Source organism: Harpia harpyja, chromosome 9, assembly GCF_026419915.1.
Source record: "Harpia harpyja isolate bHarHar1 chromosome 9, bHarHar1 primary haplotype, whole genome shotgun sequence".
Lineage (NCBI taxonomy): Eukaryota > Metazoa > Chordata > Aves > Accipitriformes > Accipitridae > Harpia > Harpia harpyja.
This window is the reverse complement of record NC_068948.1, coordinates 12149620-12169189: the sequence shown is the minus strand read 5'-3', so window position 1 is coordinate 12169189 and position 19570 is coordinate 12149620. Positions and strand designations below refer to the sequence as shown.

Below are 19570 nucleotides of genomic sequence, written 5' to 3'. Positions count from 1 at the left end.
CTCTGCCCTGACCCATGTGCCAGCAGTGCTGGCAGTGCGACGGCTGCCGTGCACCGAGGCCGTGCTGCGGCACTTAACGGGATGGACGGGCACAAGGTGCTGCGCAGCCTTTGCCCTGCTCCTCTCCAGCTTATTAACAGCAAGTGCAGCATTTAATACAAGAGATTATAAGTGCCCCCCCCCCCCCGCAATTAAAATACAAAGCGTAAATGAAGTTCTGAATCAACAAAGCAGTCAGGCCTAAAAAAATTACTAGGCTATAGGGACTCTGCTGAATTAAAAGCAGCAAACACTCCAAGTGCGTTTTCTTAACCTCTAGTCAAGCACGAATTTAGGCTATGTGGCTGTGTTTTAGATATTTCACGTAATGGCCTTGAACTTCTTTGTCTTTTAACTGGCATTCAGAAAACTCTTAATGAAGAATGGATAAAAGGATCTATAGAGCTTGGCATTAAAATAATAGCCATTTAACTTCATATGCGAGTAAAAAATGTAACTAACTGCTGTACCAGTGGAAAATGAATTATGGCTCCTAATACGCTTGCAAAAGAAAAACTGAAAAATGGCTATAAAAGTAACAGTGATAATTTAATGTCTACAGGGATCGGTATTTAACAAAATTAAATGATCTTAAAATATGACTTCAGTTCAAATATTTATGTTAAAATTCCTAGCAAGTAAGAACATGACCAGTCATTATAAACTGCAATTCCAGCATTCCAAGTGGATTTTACTGGGTTAAGAATTTATAATCTGATTATTAACTTTAAAGATTTTAAAAATCAGGCTACTTAAAATACCAACAGAAGTGTTTTCTTTAAATTGTCGTAGATTTATAAAGAAGGTATTTGCCTTTTGAGCACTAAAATACAGGTGTAGTCCACGAGGACCTGAAGAACCACGTTTTTCTAACAATGAAGGCGTGCACAGAACAGAAAACCGAGTAAAGGAAAGTAAATATTTCAGGCATAACTTTGCTAATAATAACCAATGCGGTCTGACAGAGGGTGTGATAGTCTGTTTCGGTACTAGGGTTAGATTTTGCTATCGCACAAGGTACTATGAAGGTTTGTCAATCATTTTAATGTTTGCATATTAAAATTTACTATCTCTGTATTAAAACGAGCCGCAGCATCCTCAAGAGGGTACTTGCAATTTATCGTTTTGCCTTTTACCGACTAGAATATTTAATAAGCCAGGCTCGGTTTCCTGCAAAACCGTTTCACTGAAGAAAACCAAACAAAAAACCTTTCATGAACGCAAAACCCCCCAGAGCCACGGTCGGTTTTCCCCACCCCTTCCCTCTCTTCCGCCACCCGGGGGGCCGCGGTGCGGGGCCCAGGAAAGGCCGGCAGCCCCCGCCCCGCCCCGCCCCGCCCCGCCCCGCCCCGCGGCGGGCAGCCGCCCGCCGGGCGGGCACACCTGCCCTCTGCAGGCCGTGCCGGGCATCGCCCCGGCCTCCGCGGCGGCACAGCCCCGGCCGGGCCCCGCCACCGGACCGAGCTCTCGAACGGCAGGAAAAAGGCGGAATCACGCAGTGCCGCCAGGGGGGAAGCATCAGGGATTGAAAGCGTCCGTTAATTTGGCTAAGTCGGGGAGCTGCAGCGAGGCCGGAATATCATTCTCAGCCTGAATTTTAGGGAATATTCTTGTGGCTGTCACATTTTTGGTTTGCTGTTTTCCCCAGTGTTACTGTGATCTACCTGTTTGCGAGACGATTGTGTGTATCCTTCCCTTGAGAGAGAGGAACCTCTGTTTTCTTGTCTTTCATGTTTTCAGAAAATGTAAGACTGATTAAACTGCAAAGAAAGAGCACTGACGAGCAGAAGTTGCAAGCAGATACTACTTGTACGTGAAGGCTGCATGGTGGTGATTTTGTGGCGTGTTAGGCAGCTGTGTTGCAATTAGATGAAAAATTCACAATCTAGAGAAGAGCAATCAAAGCAAATTTGTGAGAACTGCTAACCTCAGTCTTCCCGGGACCTTTAATATATCTGGGGCCATTTGAAAAGTTCTTTTAAAGAAGTAAGCTGCACATCTGGCTCTGGCTTAAGATGTATAAACTGTTAATGATGACTGTTAGTTTGGAATCACTTTCCCCTAGCAGTGCAAAGCAGCCTTAGAGGAAAGGAGTACTTGCAAAACCTGCAAGGTACATTTATGGGACTGCAGTACTTTGCTGTTTAGCTGAAGCCTGCTGGTTACCGTACAAGGCTGACCATGCTCAGACTGTTAGTAGCCCAACCTCTGCCAACATACCCAGTAGCTTAAAACCAGAAAATGGGATGGTTTAAAGCTTCTACCTTTCTGAAAGGCGATGCTCTTTTATCTCCTCTTTGTAAAATTAGTAATAATTTGTCAATTGCTTCTCTTCTACAGAAGAAGGCCAGCCAAGAGAAGCTTCATCAAGAAAGCTTTTAAGCCTCTGTTTTAATAATGTGATTGTCGCAAAATAATCTGCCACTTGAAGAGCATTCAAAGGATGTTACATTGGCAGGTGCTAACTGTACTTGTAGGAAGGGCACATCTGTACTGTGCTTTTGCAGAGACCTCACTGCAAAAGACGTGATGTGGGATATTATCAATATAGTACTTAGAGTAAAATGCAAATGCTCTCTTAACCAAAAACAGCACTGGAAACTCTGATCTGATTCTCTGGCTTGCAGGCATTGTTCAAGAGCTCTCCTGAGTACGCAGGTGGGCATACACTGGGTATGATAGATTCATTTACCAATCTGTGTGTTCAAAATTGCAGGGCCCAGTTGAGAACCTGGAAGGAGGCATGGTTGTCTCCATCAGTCAGTGCTGGTCCCCACCTGTGTAATGCCTCCCTGTGCTTGAGACCAAACATTTAGATGATGTGTGCAGAGGACAGGCCTGCACTAAGGTAGATAAATGGTGAGGAGATACTGGGGATCAGGCCTCTTAGGAGCATGTGAAATAATAAAGAAGTCGGGTGTCTGCTAGTGCATGGTTTTATTCCATTTTATTTGTGTAACACTGCTGCAATGTGTTTATATCAAAGGAGAAGTTAAAGCCTGTATGACAGTATTTTTGTCGTTGCTCTAAATTGAAAACTCCTTTTATTCTGCTAATCCTTTCACCGGCTGCAGGCTCTGTCTGCTCTTTTCAGGCACACAGTCCATTGCTTTATTTCCTGCTCCTCTGTTCTGACTCTTGTACTTGGTCTGATTTCTCTACTTCCTTAACTTCTGACTTGTTCTCCTCTTCTCTTGCCAGTGTTGGGATATGTGGTCTGCATTTCATTACCACGGAGAGCAAACCTCAGCCTCCTCTGCCCTTCTCTATATGCTGCAATGAATACCACAGATAAGGCAGAAATACTGGGAAAAGCCCTCTCCTGGGGTCTAGGAAGCATTTTCCTTGGGATTTTCTCAAAGGAGTAACACTGAGTGAGCTCCAGCACGCTGCCATGCTGAAAGCAGCATACATAGTAGTAAGGCCGTGTGTCCAGGTGAGGATTACTACCAGCCATCTTTGCTGAGCTTCATATTGCACCTTTCTTTTCTGCTTTCTTCCCTCGCACCAGAGACCTTGAGTAGGGTTTATGGCAGGGCAGTGCTGCCAGGTGAATCAGAATCATAGAATCATTTCGGTTGGAAAAGACCTTCAAGATCATCAAGTCCAACCATTAACCATGCCCTGGAGTACCCTGTCCACTCGCTTTTTGAAGATGAGAGGGTCCCAACAGAGAGCTGTGGAGCAGTGCTTTTTGGTGGGTCCCACTGCATCACCACTGACAGCGTGGCAGCAGGCTGCAGGGAACAGGGGCTCAAACCACACCCTTGGCTGCGGGACTTCAGCACATAAAGCTGAGCTACTGTGACCCTTCAAGCCAAGCTCTCCTGTGGCGTTAGAGAAGGCTTCAACCCTTCCACTAATTTCCACAGAGTAATTGAATACCAACCTACCTTAGTGGTGTAAGAGGGATGTAGATGAAACCCCTCTAATGTTCCTAAAATCCCTGGGTTGCCCTGGTAAGAAAGTGCAGCACTGCACACTGCTCTCTATAAATAGTGCAGCTTTATGGGGTATTAGCCCTTGTTATCTGTCCGACATATGTTTTCTGTGCTCTCTGGACCTCAATATCCTGACTTGGAATTTCACCTGCAAATGGCAGAAATGTGTCATTAAATCCCCCAATGTAGAAATGAGCAGTTCCTAATGCCCTGCCCTGCATGCGCACTGGAGGAGGTGGGGGTCTTCTCTAGGACACCCTGTGACAGAATACTACCAGATAAATCCTGATTTTAAGGAAAGCAACTGATAGTGGAGCAAGGTCCCCCCCTGCAGCAGCTTAAGAAGCAGATGTCAGCCCGTGCAGCTGATTTAATGTTTGTCCCTTGGCTGAGAAATCCTGCAAGTGACAGCTGTGCCTCTGGGACAGCTCTCATGGTGCCCACTGCACCTGCAGTGACTTTCAGTATTTATCAAGAAGAAAAGCAATTACAAAATGCTGCTCTAAAGCTCCCCAACCTAGCTTTAATAACGACCAAAGAGTTCAGCTGTGTCAGGGAATGCTGTGGGTCAGATGAGGACAGTACAACAGATACAGCTTTTTGCCAGCCCAGACTCTTCAGCCCTACTCATTCCAATGGCAGGGACCCTCGAACCATCTTTGAAGCATAATTGTTTCACAGAAAATGCTGTGGGTTTGGTTTTTCTTTTTTCCCTTTTTTTCTCCCCCTAGCTCTATTCTTCTTGCTGATTGTGACTGAGCATGGTAAACAGATTACTTGAATAGTCTGGTAAATTTATCAGCAGCTGCTGCCCAGTGGGAAAGCCTCTTCCTGTCCATTCCTGAAAGCTGTCAGTCCTTGTGGAAGTATCATCCTTTGCCTAATTAGAAAGATGCAGTAAAATGGCAGTATGCAATTTCAAAAGTCACACAGTACACTAATACAAGTGCACAGGAGGATCTTCTTTGTTAGACGAGCATAGGTTCTAGTGGAAGAAACCAGCCTGGAAACTGGCACAGTCTCCCTGACCCCCAGCCTGCTCCCCAGCCACTGTGGCACCTCCCTGCTTACCTTGCACAGCATCACTCTGCAGCTTTTTGCTGGGAAAAATGTTCCTCCTTGAGAATTAAAAACTTTGTTTGCATGCACTTGGGCCCTTTCAATGCCCAGCTGTGGCTACCAGAATGCACGTCAGCTGTGTTTGCCGCAGGGCTCTGCAGCAGCAAAGGCACATGAAGGGGACTCACAGGGTGGCATTACAGGAATAAGCAGGTCTGGAGAAGACACAGCTTGAACTGATTTACTCAACTGTAAATAAGGAAAAACTTAATTCCCACTCTTGCCCCTGGTTTTCCCTCAAATTATCAGGTTTTACACCTCCTGCTCTGACCCCACAAAGACGAGCCCTACAAAAGTGCACTCAAACTCTGCCAACCGGTCAATTTTTTGACCGTGCTTATGTAGCTTCTTCAAGCCTGTGACAACATTATAACCTGGGATCCATTAAGAAGACCATCTCTAAACTAGACGTCACTTGATCCTTAATCTCTGAAGGGGTATTATGGGAATTTAAGCATGTTAAACTTTACCTTAAAGCTTAGTCTTCAACATTGTCCTGAACAGTAAAGGAACTGAATCCTGACAGCGCGTTCCTGAATGGAAATTCCAGGCAATACATACTTAAACCAAAGCAACATGAAAATAGCAGTAACCTGCCTTCCAAATACACCAACTGTTGTGTTATAGATCAGGTTACATTATCAGGAAGAAAGACTGATTAAGAATCTCCTACAAGCTCTACTGCCACTGCCTGGGATCTTACACAAACCTTATTTTGGATGCAGATGTAAACAAGACATGAGCCTTTAGCAAAGTTTGCTGCTCTTGCAGGTTTCACAGGTCCTTTATTGGAAATCACTCAGGCTCTCAAGTTTACATTCTTCTGGTTGTAAATCTGTGTTAGCAAATTCTGGTGTAGTTAGTTTTACCTCTATCAGCATAGTATCATTACATCTCTATGTGGCTCTGTCTCTGTTCCAGCAAAGAATACAAAGATATGCTTATGTTTCACTACAGTTGAAGAACTGAGGTGGAATTTAAAAGCAAAAAAGCCTATTTATGCTTCCTGGAGTGTGCACAACTACTGCACAATGATACTTGATTTAAAGCTCACACCTAATTTTAAGTGCACTTTAATAACTATCTCAACCTGAGTTTAAACAAGATTTACAAATACTTATCAGCTTATTATACACTTCTACAGGCATCACTTACAATGCTGTGTTGCTGTCCTCATGGATTTAGAAATTGGTGCTGACTTGTATCTTGACTTTGTTTACTTTAAAATCTTTTATTTATTTTTAAAGAATACATTTAGATAATTTTACCAACAAGAACTAGAAACTTCTTCATTTCCAAAAGAAATGGTAGCTTTTCTTGAAACTCTTAAATAGCTATGATCTGGGAGTTTAAGGAAAATGCCAGACCTGTTGTAATATGTTCTCAAAAGTTAGCAATATTACTATATAACTTTATTTTGTGCATATGAATCCTGTATTAGCAAATACTACAACTATGTCTTGAAATATCCTTAGAGTTATTAGCCTTCATGTTGCTCACTGATGTCTTTATATATCAGGTTTCTCTAAGCAGTTGACCAGCTGTATAAAAATTTCATCCAAAAAAGTCACTCCTTCCCCTCAGATGGAAAAACTTGTTTACAGAATGTCTTGAGTATGAAGAAACATGGAGTTAAATTAGCTAATCCTGCAAAATACAGATTAACGCAGACCTGAACATCCCTGCCATCGCAATGTATAGGGCCCTAGTTATGATACACTTTCTATTCTACTTCTGCCACAGATCAGAGATGTTTGATTTATCTTGTTTTTCTTCTTTCTCAGTTACCTAAAACAATAGACTTCTGCTTAAAGTAGGTTCTTTATAAATTTATAAATGTCACTTTACAGAAATTTTGTCATTCGTTGCAGGGTTTTTCAGTTCTGGTGCTTCTGAGCAGCTAAATCTCAGCCAAGAAGTCCTTGGACTATCTCAGAAGGCCACAAAGGGAAAGGTAGAGATTTCAATAGATGGTGTTTTCAGAGACCTGTCTTCAGCGAGGTCCTGCGAGTTGGTGGCTGGAAGTGAATTTGCTCCTCTTGGCCTTTGTGTGCCACTTTCCCTGTTTCTGAAATTGAGAGGACAATCCCTACCCGCTGAAAAGGGCAGCCGGGATGCCTGAGAAGCTTCTGTGCCCCGACTGCGTTTCGTCAACCACACGTGTTTTCGTTATTAGATTTGTGCTAAAAGGAGTGTGCGAGACTGGCCCCCTATAACTTTAATTAATGAGAACATATTATGCTTGTCCCCATCGCTCTCCGCTGTGCTGCACAGCCTGAACACAGTATGCCCCATTCACACCGAAGTTCCCTGTGGTACAACTGCCAGCCTCACTCCGTTATGTGGGTAATAATAGAATAATGTGCTTCATACCTAGCTGCTTTAAGTTAATTTAGGGCCTGATCCTATGAGGCAGAGAAGTCCTCTGCTCTTGTTGACTTTAGTAGGATTTGAGGGACTTGGGACCTGTTAAGAAAAGGGTCTTTAATCTTCTGTCGGGAGCCCAAGTGTGCGAAGGGGAGCTATTCCTTCTGTACGCACTCGTAATATGTACAGGATTTGGGTACCTTTTGTAATAGTCTGCTTAAATCTTAAGGCGTTGCTAGGGAACTGGCTGTGTCCACAACCAACAAACATGTAGACGTTGTGTCCTACTGGTCTCTGGCAGAGTTTACCCTAAGAAATGGCTTTATTGCAACAAGATCTACTAGCAGTAGTACAATAAAGTAGTTTGTCATCTTTTTTTTAATTACAAATATTTTAATTCTATCATACAAATAGAAATACCTTCCAAGCTGAAGGCTAGGCATGTGAGGACACCACCCAGAATCAAATACTTCTTTCCCTTATTCTTTAAAATATTGATTCAGCTATTTTTTAATTTACTTGAGTCTAAGCACAGTGTTTGGGAGCTTAACAAGCTTGGATACTTTCTGCTCTCTTGTACTAACTAATGCTATTACTATTTTCAAGACACTTATAAAAAGAGCTGATTACCTATGTTTCCAAACTGTATGGCTTTTCAAGTTTTCAGACTGCATTTAAGAGTACCAGAAACTATGAGAGTACCAGAAACAATGAAACTTTTGTGTTTATGGAGTCCTAGAATGCTGTTTCTGAAATGGTTTTGTCTCCCTTTCATGGACATCAGAACTGTCTGCATTGCTTTAAATTAGTGATAAAACAAGGACTGAAACACCAACTACCAAAGAAATAAGTCTGCTATCAAAACAGGACAAAATCTGGGCAGAGGAAAAAAAAAAAGTCATGGGGAAATGGAAATGAAATATAGTTTGAGATGACCTACCTAAAAACAAGCAAGCAAACCCTATTCTATTAAGCTCTTAGGAGAGCTGCTAAAAAATTTTGAAATAATCCAGAGAAGGAACTCAACCCCTCATTTTCATTCTTCTCGGTCCATTCCTTGCAACTCCCTAAGAAAAACAGATCCCTTGGGTGTTTTGTACAAAAGGAAGAATTTTCATGATATAAAAGCACACAGCTTGAAACTGTGAGTCCTCATATTCCTTGGCACTCATTATCTTCAGGTTTATGGAGAAGCACATATTGATCCTTTCCAAGGCACGGGTTGGCAGAGAGGCAAGGAACACTCTTCAGGATTCATCAACCTTCCTTGTGGGGCCTGAGCAGGAGCGATCTCACAGAACAATATGGGACTATTAAAAACGCATCGTATATGACACGTGCTAATAGTTTTTTCTCCTTCTCTCATGGTGGTTGCACAATGTAACAGCAAAAAGATGGAAGACACTTAGGAACTACAAGAGACTAGCCAACTAATGATGCTTTTTCTTGTCAGACCTATGGCTTACTACGTCATGCACATGTATTCAAGTGCAATGACCTTTTTGCAAAACTGCTTAAGTTATAGAGAAGACTTTTCAGTATTCAGAGCTCAACTTCTGTCCTCCACCGTCTGAATGCATGTCTGTACTTAGAAAGCAACTTTTTCTAGCCTGACTGCTCATCCCTGTGTGATTATCTGACCCAGAGTTCATGTAGCATAATTAACAGGTCTGTGAGTTGTCCAGTGTCACAGGTGAACTAGAGGTTTTGTGATGGGCAGCCTTGTGACATTCATTGTCATAGATCGTGTAATTTGTGGATTTTAGTTCTCTGACCCAGTGTATTCAATAGAATGAGATTCTTCCTTAACTTGATTTTTCCTGGCTTTTGTGACTCTAAATAAGGTCCTTACATTGTTCAAACATAATTCTTGTGGTATATTATATTAAGATGTTTGGCCTGATCTAGATTATGCGGCTTCATGTAACTGATGAAAGAGCTATTGTTTTTCACAGCAGAAAAACTGCCACTCATCCAGATTACTGACCTATTTCTTGGAGTCAGAAGTAACGTTTCTGAAGACTTGCTGATTTTTAATGCTATGTTTTACACTATTGATCTTGAAGCCCCATGTTTGAAGTGTGATTACAACAGTATTTAGGGATCAGATAAAAAATGTCAACTTAATTTTCAGATGCAGAAAGATTTTATTTTTCCATAAATTTTGGTACTATTCTAAAGAAAGTGTTAAATGAATCAGAGCAATTCAGCTGTGGGGGTTATTCCATTACTCAATGATACAGAAATTCCTCAGGCTTAAACATCACCAGTATATTCCTCTCTACCTTTCCTTCTCTGAGATCCAGTGGAATTTGTCTCTATTGTCTGAAAGAGATGATGAACCACGTCCAGGAGCAAGAATTTAATTGGCTCACCCTAACACTATATTGGGCCATTCATTACCATGAAATCAGAAAAACAGAATCTACAAGTTCCTGAAGATGGGAACAATTTGTAGACAACCACTCCTCTAATCATGCTTTTCAGTTCTGACTTGGAGAGGCCAGTGCCAGAAGAACACATCAGGAGAATAAACTAAAACTGCATAAAGAGATTCTGTGGAGGCTGGCATATGAAGAAATGTATTTACCACTATATATGGCTTTCCTCTGCAGGAGAACAGGGCTTGCATATTGTCTATGCTTTCTCACTGTACAGAGAGGGATACAAGCATCTAAAAAGGAATTAGGATGCTGAGATGCTCAGTCCATGCTGGATTGCTGGCTCCCTGCTCTTCACCGTGGAACATCTGCTAAAGAACTCTTTGGGAGACTTCTGGGTTTTTCAGGACCAGCAGAAAAAACAACACTGTTAGGATGTTTTATATTTGGGCCGCTTTGGTACTGACAAACACCTTCTCATTTTATCATGCTGCAATCAAGATGACAAAAAAGTGTGGCAGCTAGTAGAACCCGCCCCCCACAGCCCAATAAAAAACAGGGTCTTGAAAGAAAAAGTTTGGCACACAAAAAGCTCCAAACACAAAAAAGCTAAACCTCTACCAAACCATTTCTGCTTGTTGTGAGCCTGCCAAAGCAGAACAGACTTTCTCAACAGAAAAGGCTACATTATGCTAGAAGGAAATGAGCTGCAAGGCACAGGAAAAGGGAACACGAGTGGAGATTTATGGCACTGCTGAAAGCAGGCACTGTACTGCCAGATCAAGAGTAAGACGCTACCAAAGGATGCTACCTTTGTTTTTTCATCTATCAAGGAAGAAGGAGTTTCTGTTGCAGAGTATCTAAACTACTGACATCCATTGCAGAAAGTCCATCACTTCAGCCTTCTGAGTCACTGTGTCCCAATCAGAATCTTCTACTTTTTTAGAAGGTAAGAAGGGAAAAAAAAAACCAACTAGCAAAACCCACCCAAACTAAACCCACCCAAACCAAAACCACCAGTCAATGAATACCTGACAGTTAATAACCTGGCAACAGAATTGTGTTACAAATATTGCAAGTTTTGCTCAAGTATCACTGACTTTTTATAAAGTACAAATTGATTTTTTTTTTTTGCAAAAGATCATCATTATGCCCTACTGCTGTTCCTGAAGATCATACGGGAAGGATTTTTTCACGTTCACAGTTTTTACTTTGTTTTTTTGCTGCTGTTTTGGCTCTTGCTCTTTGTATGGTACATGAGGGACTTCACATGCTGAACTGTCCTGGATACAGACTGCAGCAGAAAAGCACATCTGTGGACAAACAAAACCGTTCTCTATGTCCAGAAAGACTCAATTAAGAAAAATATAAAGTCAAGGTTTTTTTCTTTTTCTTTTCTGCCAGGAATTTCTAATTAGACCTCCTTTTTGCCTTCCTCTAAAAGAGGAAAGTAAATTCAGTCTCAGAGGTAAGCTGCTAGCCCAGAGAAGCTGCAGGATCTCCCTGGATTTTTACCAAGCTTAATTTGAACTTTGCCATGGTTTTTATTTGCAAGTGAAAACTGCAGCTTGTTTTCAGCTCCCTAAACTCAGGTGAAAGGCTACCCCAAACAATTCTGATGGATAACTGTATGTTGGACAGCCTCGAAGAACTGAGAACACAGTGACACCCCTAAAATGCATCATGACATAAATGTAACTTGCATGAGGCATTTTGGATGGGCATCCTTAGGTTTCTTTCTTTCAAAATGTAGGGTCTGACCTTTCTCAGCAGTATGTGCCTCTTTTTCATACTGGGTATCATACCAAATTACAGATGCCTATCAGCTTTAATGTACATACGGAACCTGGACATGTAACTTTCAGTAGTTTTGAATCTGAGCCTAAGCCTCAAAAGTGCCTCAGAAGTGTCTTTGGTTTTTCACTAGTAAGGAAGATGTGCCATTTATCTTGAACAAAAATTGACTGCTGCCTTTATTTAACCATAATTTGCATTTGTAAGAGGACAAGATATTGAATTACATTTCTCTACAGTCCAGAGCTAGATCCTGAACTATTGCCCTGAAAAAAAGTCATGTATGTGTAAATACTTTGTGTGTTATGTTAGAAAGTGCCATGTGGAACTGAATGCTCAAAATATTAGTTAGCAAGGTGTGTAACAGAGATAAGGAAGACTCTTTCTTTTTAGAAACACTTTTTTTTTTGAGAAAGAGAACCACTGAAGTAATCTGTATTACTCTCACAAGTCAGCGAACAAAAGTGTGTCCTGAAACTTCAGCTAGCTATAAAAGTGAAATGCTCTCACACAGATTCAGAGAAGATTCCTGCAACAGCACCACTGTTTTCTGGGTAGGATCACAGAAATCAGAAGAAATCGCCTAGAGATGTGGGTGTTTTTCTTCTTTCTCATACATCTATCTTTCTGCTGCAGTCCTGTAACTTGGGTACTACTCCAGTGAAGTCCATTGGGCCTGACCAGGAATGGTCTCATAATGATTTGATATGTTACTTGATAAAGAGATGGATCTGACGGGTGCCGGTTGATTCAGTGACCAATAACCAGTCTCCTTAAGCAACAGTGGCATATGAAACATGATCGGAAAGGATTCATCAAGCAGCTGGCGTTAATACCTATCCACTTCCACTTAAGTTCTTTTACGTCATGAAAAAGATGAGTATGGAGGCTATTCCCAGTTCTATGTGTTCTTCTTCCCCAGTGATAAGCTAGCAGCTTTCCAAATCCTGTAGTAGGTTTCTGTCTATAAAGACTGTCTGTGGGATTTAGGGCATGTTAGAACAGCAAGAGACATAGCGGCAAGGAGAGGGCGAATAGACATGCAGGAAGGCTGGTAAATAGTTTTCTGTTAATGGCAAGGAGAAAAAATCACACCCAGTGCAATTATACCTCTGAACTCGGTGTTATCTCAGAGTGCTGCCCTTGGAAGTGATATTTCTGCAAATGAAAACTTCCCTGTAGATGCATATGCAGTTGTTAATAAATCAGTACAATGCCAGGCAGATATAATGACAACCAAAGAAACTTATCTGGTCATTCCCTTGATGGATTATCATAACGTGGACAGTAATTTTCACTACATACTAGGACAACCCTGACATTAGGAAGCATCTCCAATGTAAGGGAGCTTTTCAGCTTGTATGCATTCTGCTGAGACCATCTGTAAGTTGCTTGACCGACATCAGCTATGGAAGAAAGTGAGTGTGTGCTGTTTTCTGGGCGATGTGGACAGATAAATTCCAGAAAGCTACTTTCAAAAGTAGTAATAACTGAACATATTGCTCACTGGCCAGCTGAACGCAGTTTTGATATTAACATTGGACTTGAATTGGGAACCAGTTTATAAGGAATCTTATACCAAGCTTGTGAGTAGAATAAGCACTGCAAACATTTTTTAAGCAACTCCAAGTCAGCTGATGCAGATAACTTGACTGCCTATGCTAAGCAAAATGAGGAGATGTATTTAGTTTTAACTGACATATTTTATTGTGGCTCAATTTGTAGGTGTTCTAATGGGTCTTATATAGCCTGACATAAAATCATTCATGTGTATACAACAGACTTAACCATAATGTGAGTATGACCCTATGGCTACTTTCATGCAGTTTTAGAAACCGCATAAACAAATGTTTTAAGGGATGTTTAACTGTTCGTGTTACATAAAGACACTTGATCTGTACTAAACAGTAAAACATCTCTTGTTAATGTCTTATACATGCAATTTGTGTATACAGGTAAATGTACATTTCTAATGTAAGAATGGTGACTTTTGTTATTCAGACCAAAAGAACCAGGCTGGTATCAGACGTTAATCAGGCTGCTGTTTCTAATTCTTGTACTTTTCTAAAGAACAGTGGAATGTGGTAGAAACTACACAGAGCCAAGTCATGGAGCTTCTTACTTAGTTTTTCATCTACACAGGCAAAACTCTCATTGAAGGCACAACATAAGAGTTTCTCTGTATAGAACATATGCCTGTGCTCATAGAAAAGATACATGTGCAATAATCTTAATTAGACATATAGCTCTATAACTGAGATATAAAGCCAGCTATGTAGAAAGTGCATAAAATAACTGTTGTATTAAATACGGCATAGATTTCTGTCTGCTAAATAAATACTAATTCAGGTTTCAAGCAATTATATAGTATCTCTAAGTCATTATCTAATAGATAATAAAGGACGTATGTTACTACTTTTTAAGCTGTACCCCTTCATCTGAGTATTGGCAAGCTTAATTTGCAGTGTAATTGAGTACATTAGAACATTATTAATACCTGGAGCCTGTGAGAGATTTGTTTTCACTGTACATAACAATGTTTGAGACACAGCAGTTTGGGTACTCCTACAGCAAGTCTCAGGGACTTTCCAAAATTCTATGGCAGAGAGGATGAATTGCCAGAAAGATTTGTTACTACTACTAAACACTGTGTTCAGTTTCACAGTCACTAAGTATCAGTCTCTTTTTGGCATTAAAACAAAAAGTTTTTGTATTTAGCACCTGCATTTCATTAGGATACTCCAAAGAGGAGGTGTCTTCTGCCTCAACATGAAACAACCTTTGGAAACAGCTTTCTTCTCTAATTAGGCTTGTTTGTATGCAAATTTAAAATATATAAATAATGAAGTAATGAAGGATAGTCTTATGTGTTGTGAGAAAGCTAGGCTGCTGGGAGAAATCAGGAGACTGCCCTACGGGGTGGATATAGGACAGGCTATTATGTTCTTAATTTGATGTACTTTGTCCTGCCTTTTTTTCTGAAGATTTTGTGTTAGATGAACTGGTATTTCTTATGGCAAAGCCTTTCAAAACTCTATAAAGAGAGGATAAAAATTTCAAAGGATGAGTTTTGAGAGTATTAAGATGGCATAGCAATTTATTATGTTGACAAATATCTCAGTTGTAAAAGTAGTAAGAAAATGGTCCTATAATTCAAAACATGGAAGAGGAACACCTGTTTTGCAGTGAATTAGCACAGGCTATGGGAGCTGCAGGGCAGCTGGCAGGATGCGGCCTGCCTCTGCCCTCCTGTAACAGAGTCACTGCTCCCCAAACCAGTATGTGCCCCGAGTTCACAGGGCAGGCTGAACACCTCCTTAGCTCTAACAGCCAGAAGCCTGTAATGTTTACGCTGGATGAAGTGATGTACCTGCATCTAGAGGTAGTTTTTATCTCCTCAGGTGCAACTGAAATTTCATGGGGTCCTAATGGACTATGAAATACTGAGAGACCCGGACATTATTGGAAAACTCTCAAATATACCAGATAATGGTGCTCTCACCTCCAAGCCTTCTCTTTCACCTCATTTCACTGTGCTAGGGAACACTCAGAAAACCATTTGATTTTTTTTCCCCTCCAATTGCAAATCATATAATGCTTTATTTTAAACAAGTAGAATTAGTGTACAGAAGGCCACCATGAGCTTATTAATCACATATTTATAGGCTCATATTTACAGTATTTTCCAAAATACCCTTGTGTTTCCTCTTCCTGTTACTAATTACTAGAAGATTATAATTCTCTATATCCATCCTGCAGCTGATTAGAATTGCAGAGCAGTCAGCTAAAACAGAACTTTTGGTGTAATGCCAGCAGATCACAGCATCAAACTTCTATTTGATAATGCAAAAATATCCTCTTACATTTTCTGTATTTGCAGCACTTTTATACACTATTTGAATAAAGATAACCTACAGGAACACTTAAAGAAAAATAGAGAGCATAAACTTGTTTTAGCTCCATGCAGAGCAAGAAGAGGTTTTTTTCAAAGGTGATTTCTTTTTTCTTGGTGTTCTCAAGCAATATGCCTTTGCCATGGGACACATCGGAGTTTGATGCCTAAACCTTTGAAGAGATCCCCCCCAGCTCAGAAACAGGAAATCCATTATGATGGCTGACATAAGAGTCCTGGTCTGTCATCAGTTCAAAAGGCTACGACACCGACTGCACCCATTTTTTGCCGACATTCAATCATTTGGAAAGAATTCTTCCCCCTATGTTAAATTTTATCATACAGAAAATTTGTGAGCTAACTCGTTGCCTAATACCAATTCAGATCAAGTAGTTCATTTTTTTACTGAAAGAGTCTTAAATAAGATTTCTCTTATTTAACTCCAGTAATGGTTTGCAAGTCCATTTGGTGTAATTTACAGTATCCTCTGATTATAGGCTGTCATGTTTCATGTAGTGACATCTACAAAGCTATGCTATACTCTTACTATATATCACTTTGTTACTGAAGACTTTGTGATACTTGATGTAATTTCACACACCTGCACACAAACAAGTCAAACCCCCAAACAGGCTCCTAGGGTTGATTTCAAACTTCTTTTATCAAAATGTGGGGGAATTTGCAGCAGAATTTTTAGGCTTTATTTGGCAATGCAGACAACCTTCTCTAATACTTAAAATGCTTGACATTCCTAGACTTTATCATAAATGTCAATGTTTTTCCCTACTCAAATGTCTTTGATTAGATGAGAGGCTGTTTCACAAGGTTTATTTTGTACAAGAGATATATATATGTATTCTGCTCTGTTGCAAGTGAGTCGGGTTGATAAAAGGTTGACTGGAAAGAGATCTGGGAGAGCAGGATAGCAGTCTTGAGATACAATTGTCTAATACGAGGACTAACAAATGACATAAATGCCATAAATTTTCCCTATGGCCAGCAGCAACTCAGGTGATACCTAACCCTTGAAGTGCCTTACTTACAGCACTGTGCCTCGCTGAATACCCACACGTACCCCACTCTTATGCAAGGTTGTCTGTGCTCCACTGAGATCCAGAAACTAGATTTTCTCCCTTAAATATCCCAAGGCATTCAATGTAAAGATATGTCTGCATACCTAGAACACATCTTCCCCCAAATTGCAGTTATAGCTGCCCATTAGATGTTAGTATTTCAGTATGGGAATGGAATTAAATATTTCCCTTTATGTAACAGCCTCGCTCGCGATGCAAGAGGTCCTGTTCCAAGACATTAAAATTTCTCCTTTTTTTTTTTTTTTTTTTTTTTTGCAAAACCCTACCACCTACATGGGGCATAAAGGGATACAGCGCTAACAGCATAAAATTGCAGTAGGATAGTATGATAACGTATAGGAAGTATGCAGTAAGGTCCTCTTCCTCAAGCTTGCGGACATCATTCATGCAGACGCAATGGGGTGTCCCAGCCAATTCTGCTACTGTGCAGAACATTCCTGAGGATGCGGCAGCTCCTGTCGCACCCACCGCCACCTCCCCGACAGTTGCCACTGTCATTGCAAGTCTTTCCAACAGCTCAGGGTAACGGCTGGATCTTCCCACAGGATTTTGAGGCTTACTGGGTTAGTACAGGCTGCTTGTGTTCAGCTGGGAAACTGCTCCTTCCCCAAACGCCGCGGTGACAGAGCATGCTGAGGGAAGGTGCTGAGCGCGGCCTGCCCCGATTTCTCGGTTTTGACTCTGCTATGGGAGAAGCAGGCTCAGCCCCGCTGGCTGGCAGCTGTGACACGCAGACCAGGTTTGTCAGGAAAGGCCCTGTCCGGCGGCGGCTCTGCCAGCCATCCGCAGGCGTGGGAAGCGGGGACGGCGGGGCTGCCAACTCCCGCACAGCCACCGTGGGTCCCCGGATATTCGGTGGCCTTCTGACAGCCCAAGCTGCCGCCCTCCTTTTGAAGAACCCCAACCTCAGGTGAAAGAATCAACTTTTGTTTTAGCCTTCGAAGTATAAGTGCCGCATAGAGCCTTAACCGCCCCAAAGTCCACCAGGTAAACGCTTTAGAAAATCTCACGATTTTGTGTTCAGCTGAACAACTGGGGTAGAGGGGGCTTTTACTCCTACTTTGTTAGCACCCCGAGAAGGACCGCACACTACAGGAGGCAGTGAACCGCCGTCCCGGCCGCCGCTCTCTCCCTCCACCCAGCCCACCGCTGGCCGAGACATCGCCCAGTGACCCTCCCGGCACCGGTACCGGCTGGGGACCCGGCGCCCCGCTACACCTGCCCGCGGGTGCCGTGCCGTGCCTCGCCGCCACTCGCCGCGCCGGCCGGCCCCGAGCCCCCGCCCCAGCGCGGGGCTCAGCCGAGCGGGACGGGCGGCCAGCGCTGCCCGCGGGGGCACCCGGCGGCGGCGGCGGCGCGAGCCCTTACCGATGATGATGGCACAGGCGCTGACCAGCCCGATCTCCTTCTTCAGCGCCACCCGCTCGGGGCCGCCGGGCGCGCCGCGCTGCTCCCCGCCGGCCATCGCTGCCCGCGCCGCTCTGCCCCGCTGCCGCCGCCGCGCGCATGCGCCGCCCCCCGGCCGGGGGGTGGAGGGGGGGGGGGGCGCGCGGCGGTGGCGGGAAGGTGCTGGGGGCTGTCGGCGCCTCTCTGAGGGGAGGCACCTGCGGGCAGCGGGCGGAGGGTGGCCGGCCCCCGCCCCGCAAGGTCCCTCGCAGGGCGACAGTGCCCGAGAGGGCTGCGTGTCGGACGAGGTGCGTGTGGCGGGCGTGGCGGCCGCCTCCGAGAAACCTGCTAACGTGTCCCCCGAGGCGCGGGGGGGGAAGCAAGCTCGGTAACACCAAGGTTAGGGCAATTTGGTAAGTGCCGAGCGTCAAATGACCAGTTCGGTCGTTTGGTTTGTCAGGCAGCAGGGTCTGCCCCAAAGCCCAGGTAGCCCGCGTGCCCGCAGCTCTTTTTGGATGACTTTTACGACCAACCAAGCAGCCCAACTCCGTGCAGGGCTCACTTTCACTGCGCTGTCTCCACACGAATCTTCTCGGTGGTGGTCCGCTTACTGTTATGCTTTATTAGTTGTGGTAGTGCAATAATTCAGAGGGAAAAAACATTTTACTGCTTGTAATCAGTACTGACAGTGTGTGTCCAAGCAAGCATAGTTAAAATGAACGAGGCAATGCCCAAACGCTGCCTGCTTGGTTTCTGCCTTTACTTTTTTTGTTAGTTTCTTCTATCCTCCTTCGCACTTTGTTTCAAACCTCTCCGAAAGGAGTTAGAACCCCACAGCCCGTGTGCGCGCCAGCTCCCTTTGCATCTGTTGGTGCTGAGGAGCCTGCAGCTGAGGGCATCGTCCCCCCCCAGCCCTCCCAGGTGCTTTGCTGGGCAGGCAGCAGGCGGTCGATAAGCTGCAGCTGGAGTCATCTGTTGGCAAGCTTAAGGAAATAGTAAATATTTCCTCACACGGGATGGAGCAGAAACGTTGGGATACTTCATTACAGCAAGAACACAGGAATGCCAAGGTAAATGTAAGGAAATAACATGGTGTAGTAATTCACAAATCTTTTGCTCTGTGAACAAACTTCCTTTGTAAGACTTAATGGATGATGTCTCCTCTGCTCTCAGATGAAACTAGAAAGTTAAATTTTAGCTTGGGAACGTGAGCTCTTTACTCAAGCTGCAACAGCCAAGAGGGTTTATTGATGGAAATTGCTGGTTTTGGTCAAGATGAACATCTTCCTGAGAGGAGTTCTGTGTTCAGAGAGGAACCCCATGTGGGTGACCTATTCTGAAAGTGGATAGGTTAGGTAATTTTCATACAAAGATTATGTGATATCTGGGAGGTGTGGGAAGGCGATAGTGTGCATCAGTGAGGCAACCAATGCAGTAACGTAAATTAGATGTGGTGGGGTGGTATCAATGGGAGAAGGAAGGTCTGGTTCTTCACCTCAGTGAAGGAAGGTGGGAAGCTTCTGTGGTGACATCAGTCTGATTTTGTTTGACTTTAGA

General features: G+C 43.1%; 1 protein-coding gene across 1 annotated transcript in view; it reads right to left on the bottom strand.

Annotated features, from left to right (window-relative positions):
* SLC7A10 (solute carrier family 7 member 10) overlaps nt 1-18135 on the bottom strand; it is a 45789-nt gene extending 27654 nt beyond the window's left edge. The window contains 2 exon segments of the mRNA XM_052795421.1: nt 17996-18092; nt 18094-18135. Coding sequence (XP_052651381.1) covers nt 17996-18092; nt 18094-18135 — 139 coding nt within the window.
* Between the last annotated feature and the right edge of the window lie 1435 nt (nt 18136-19570).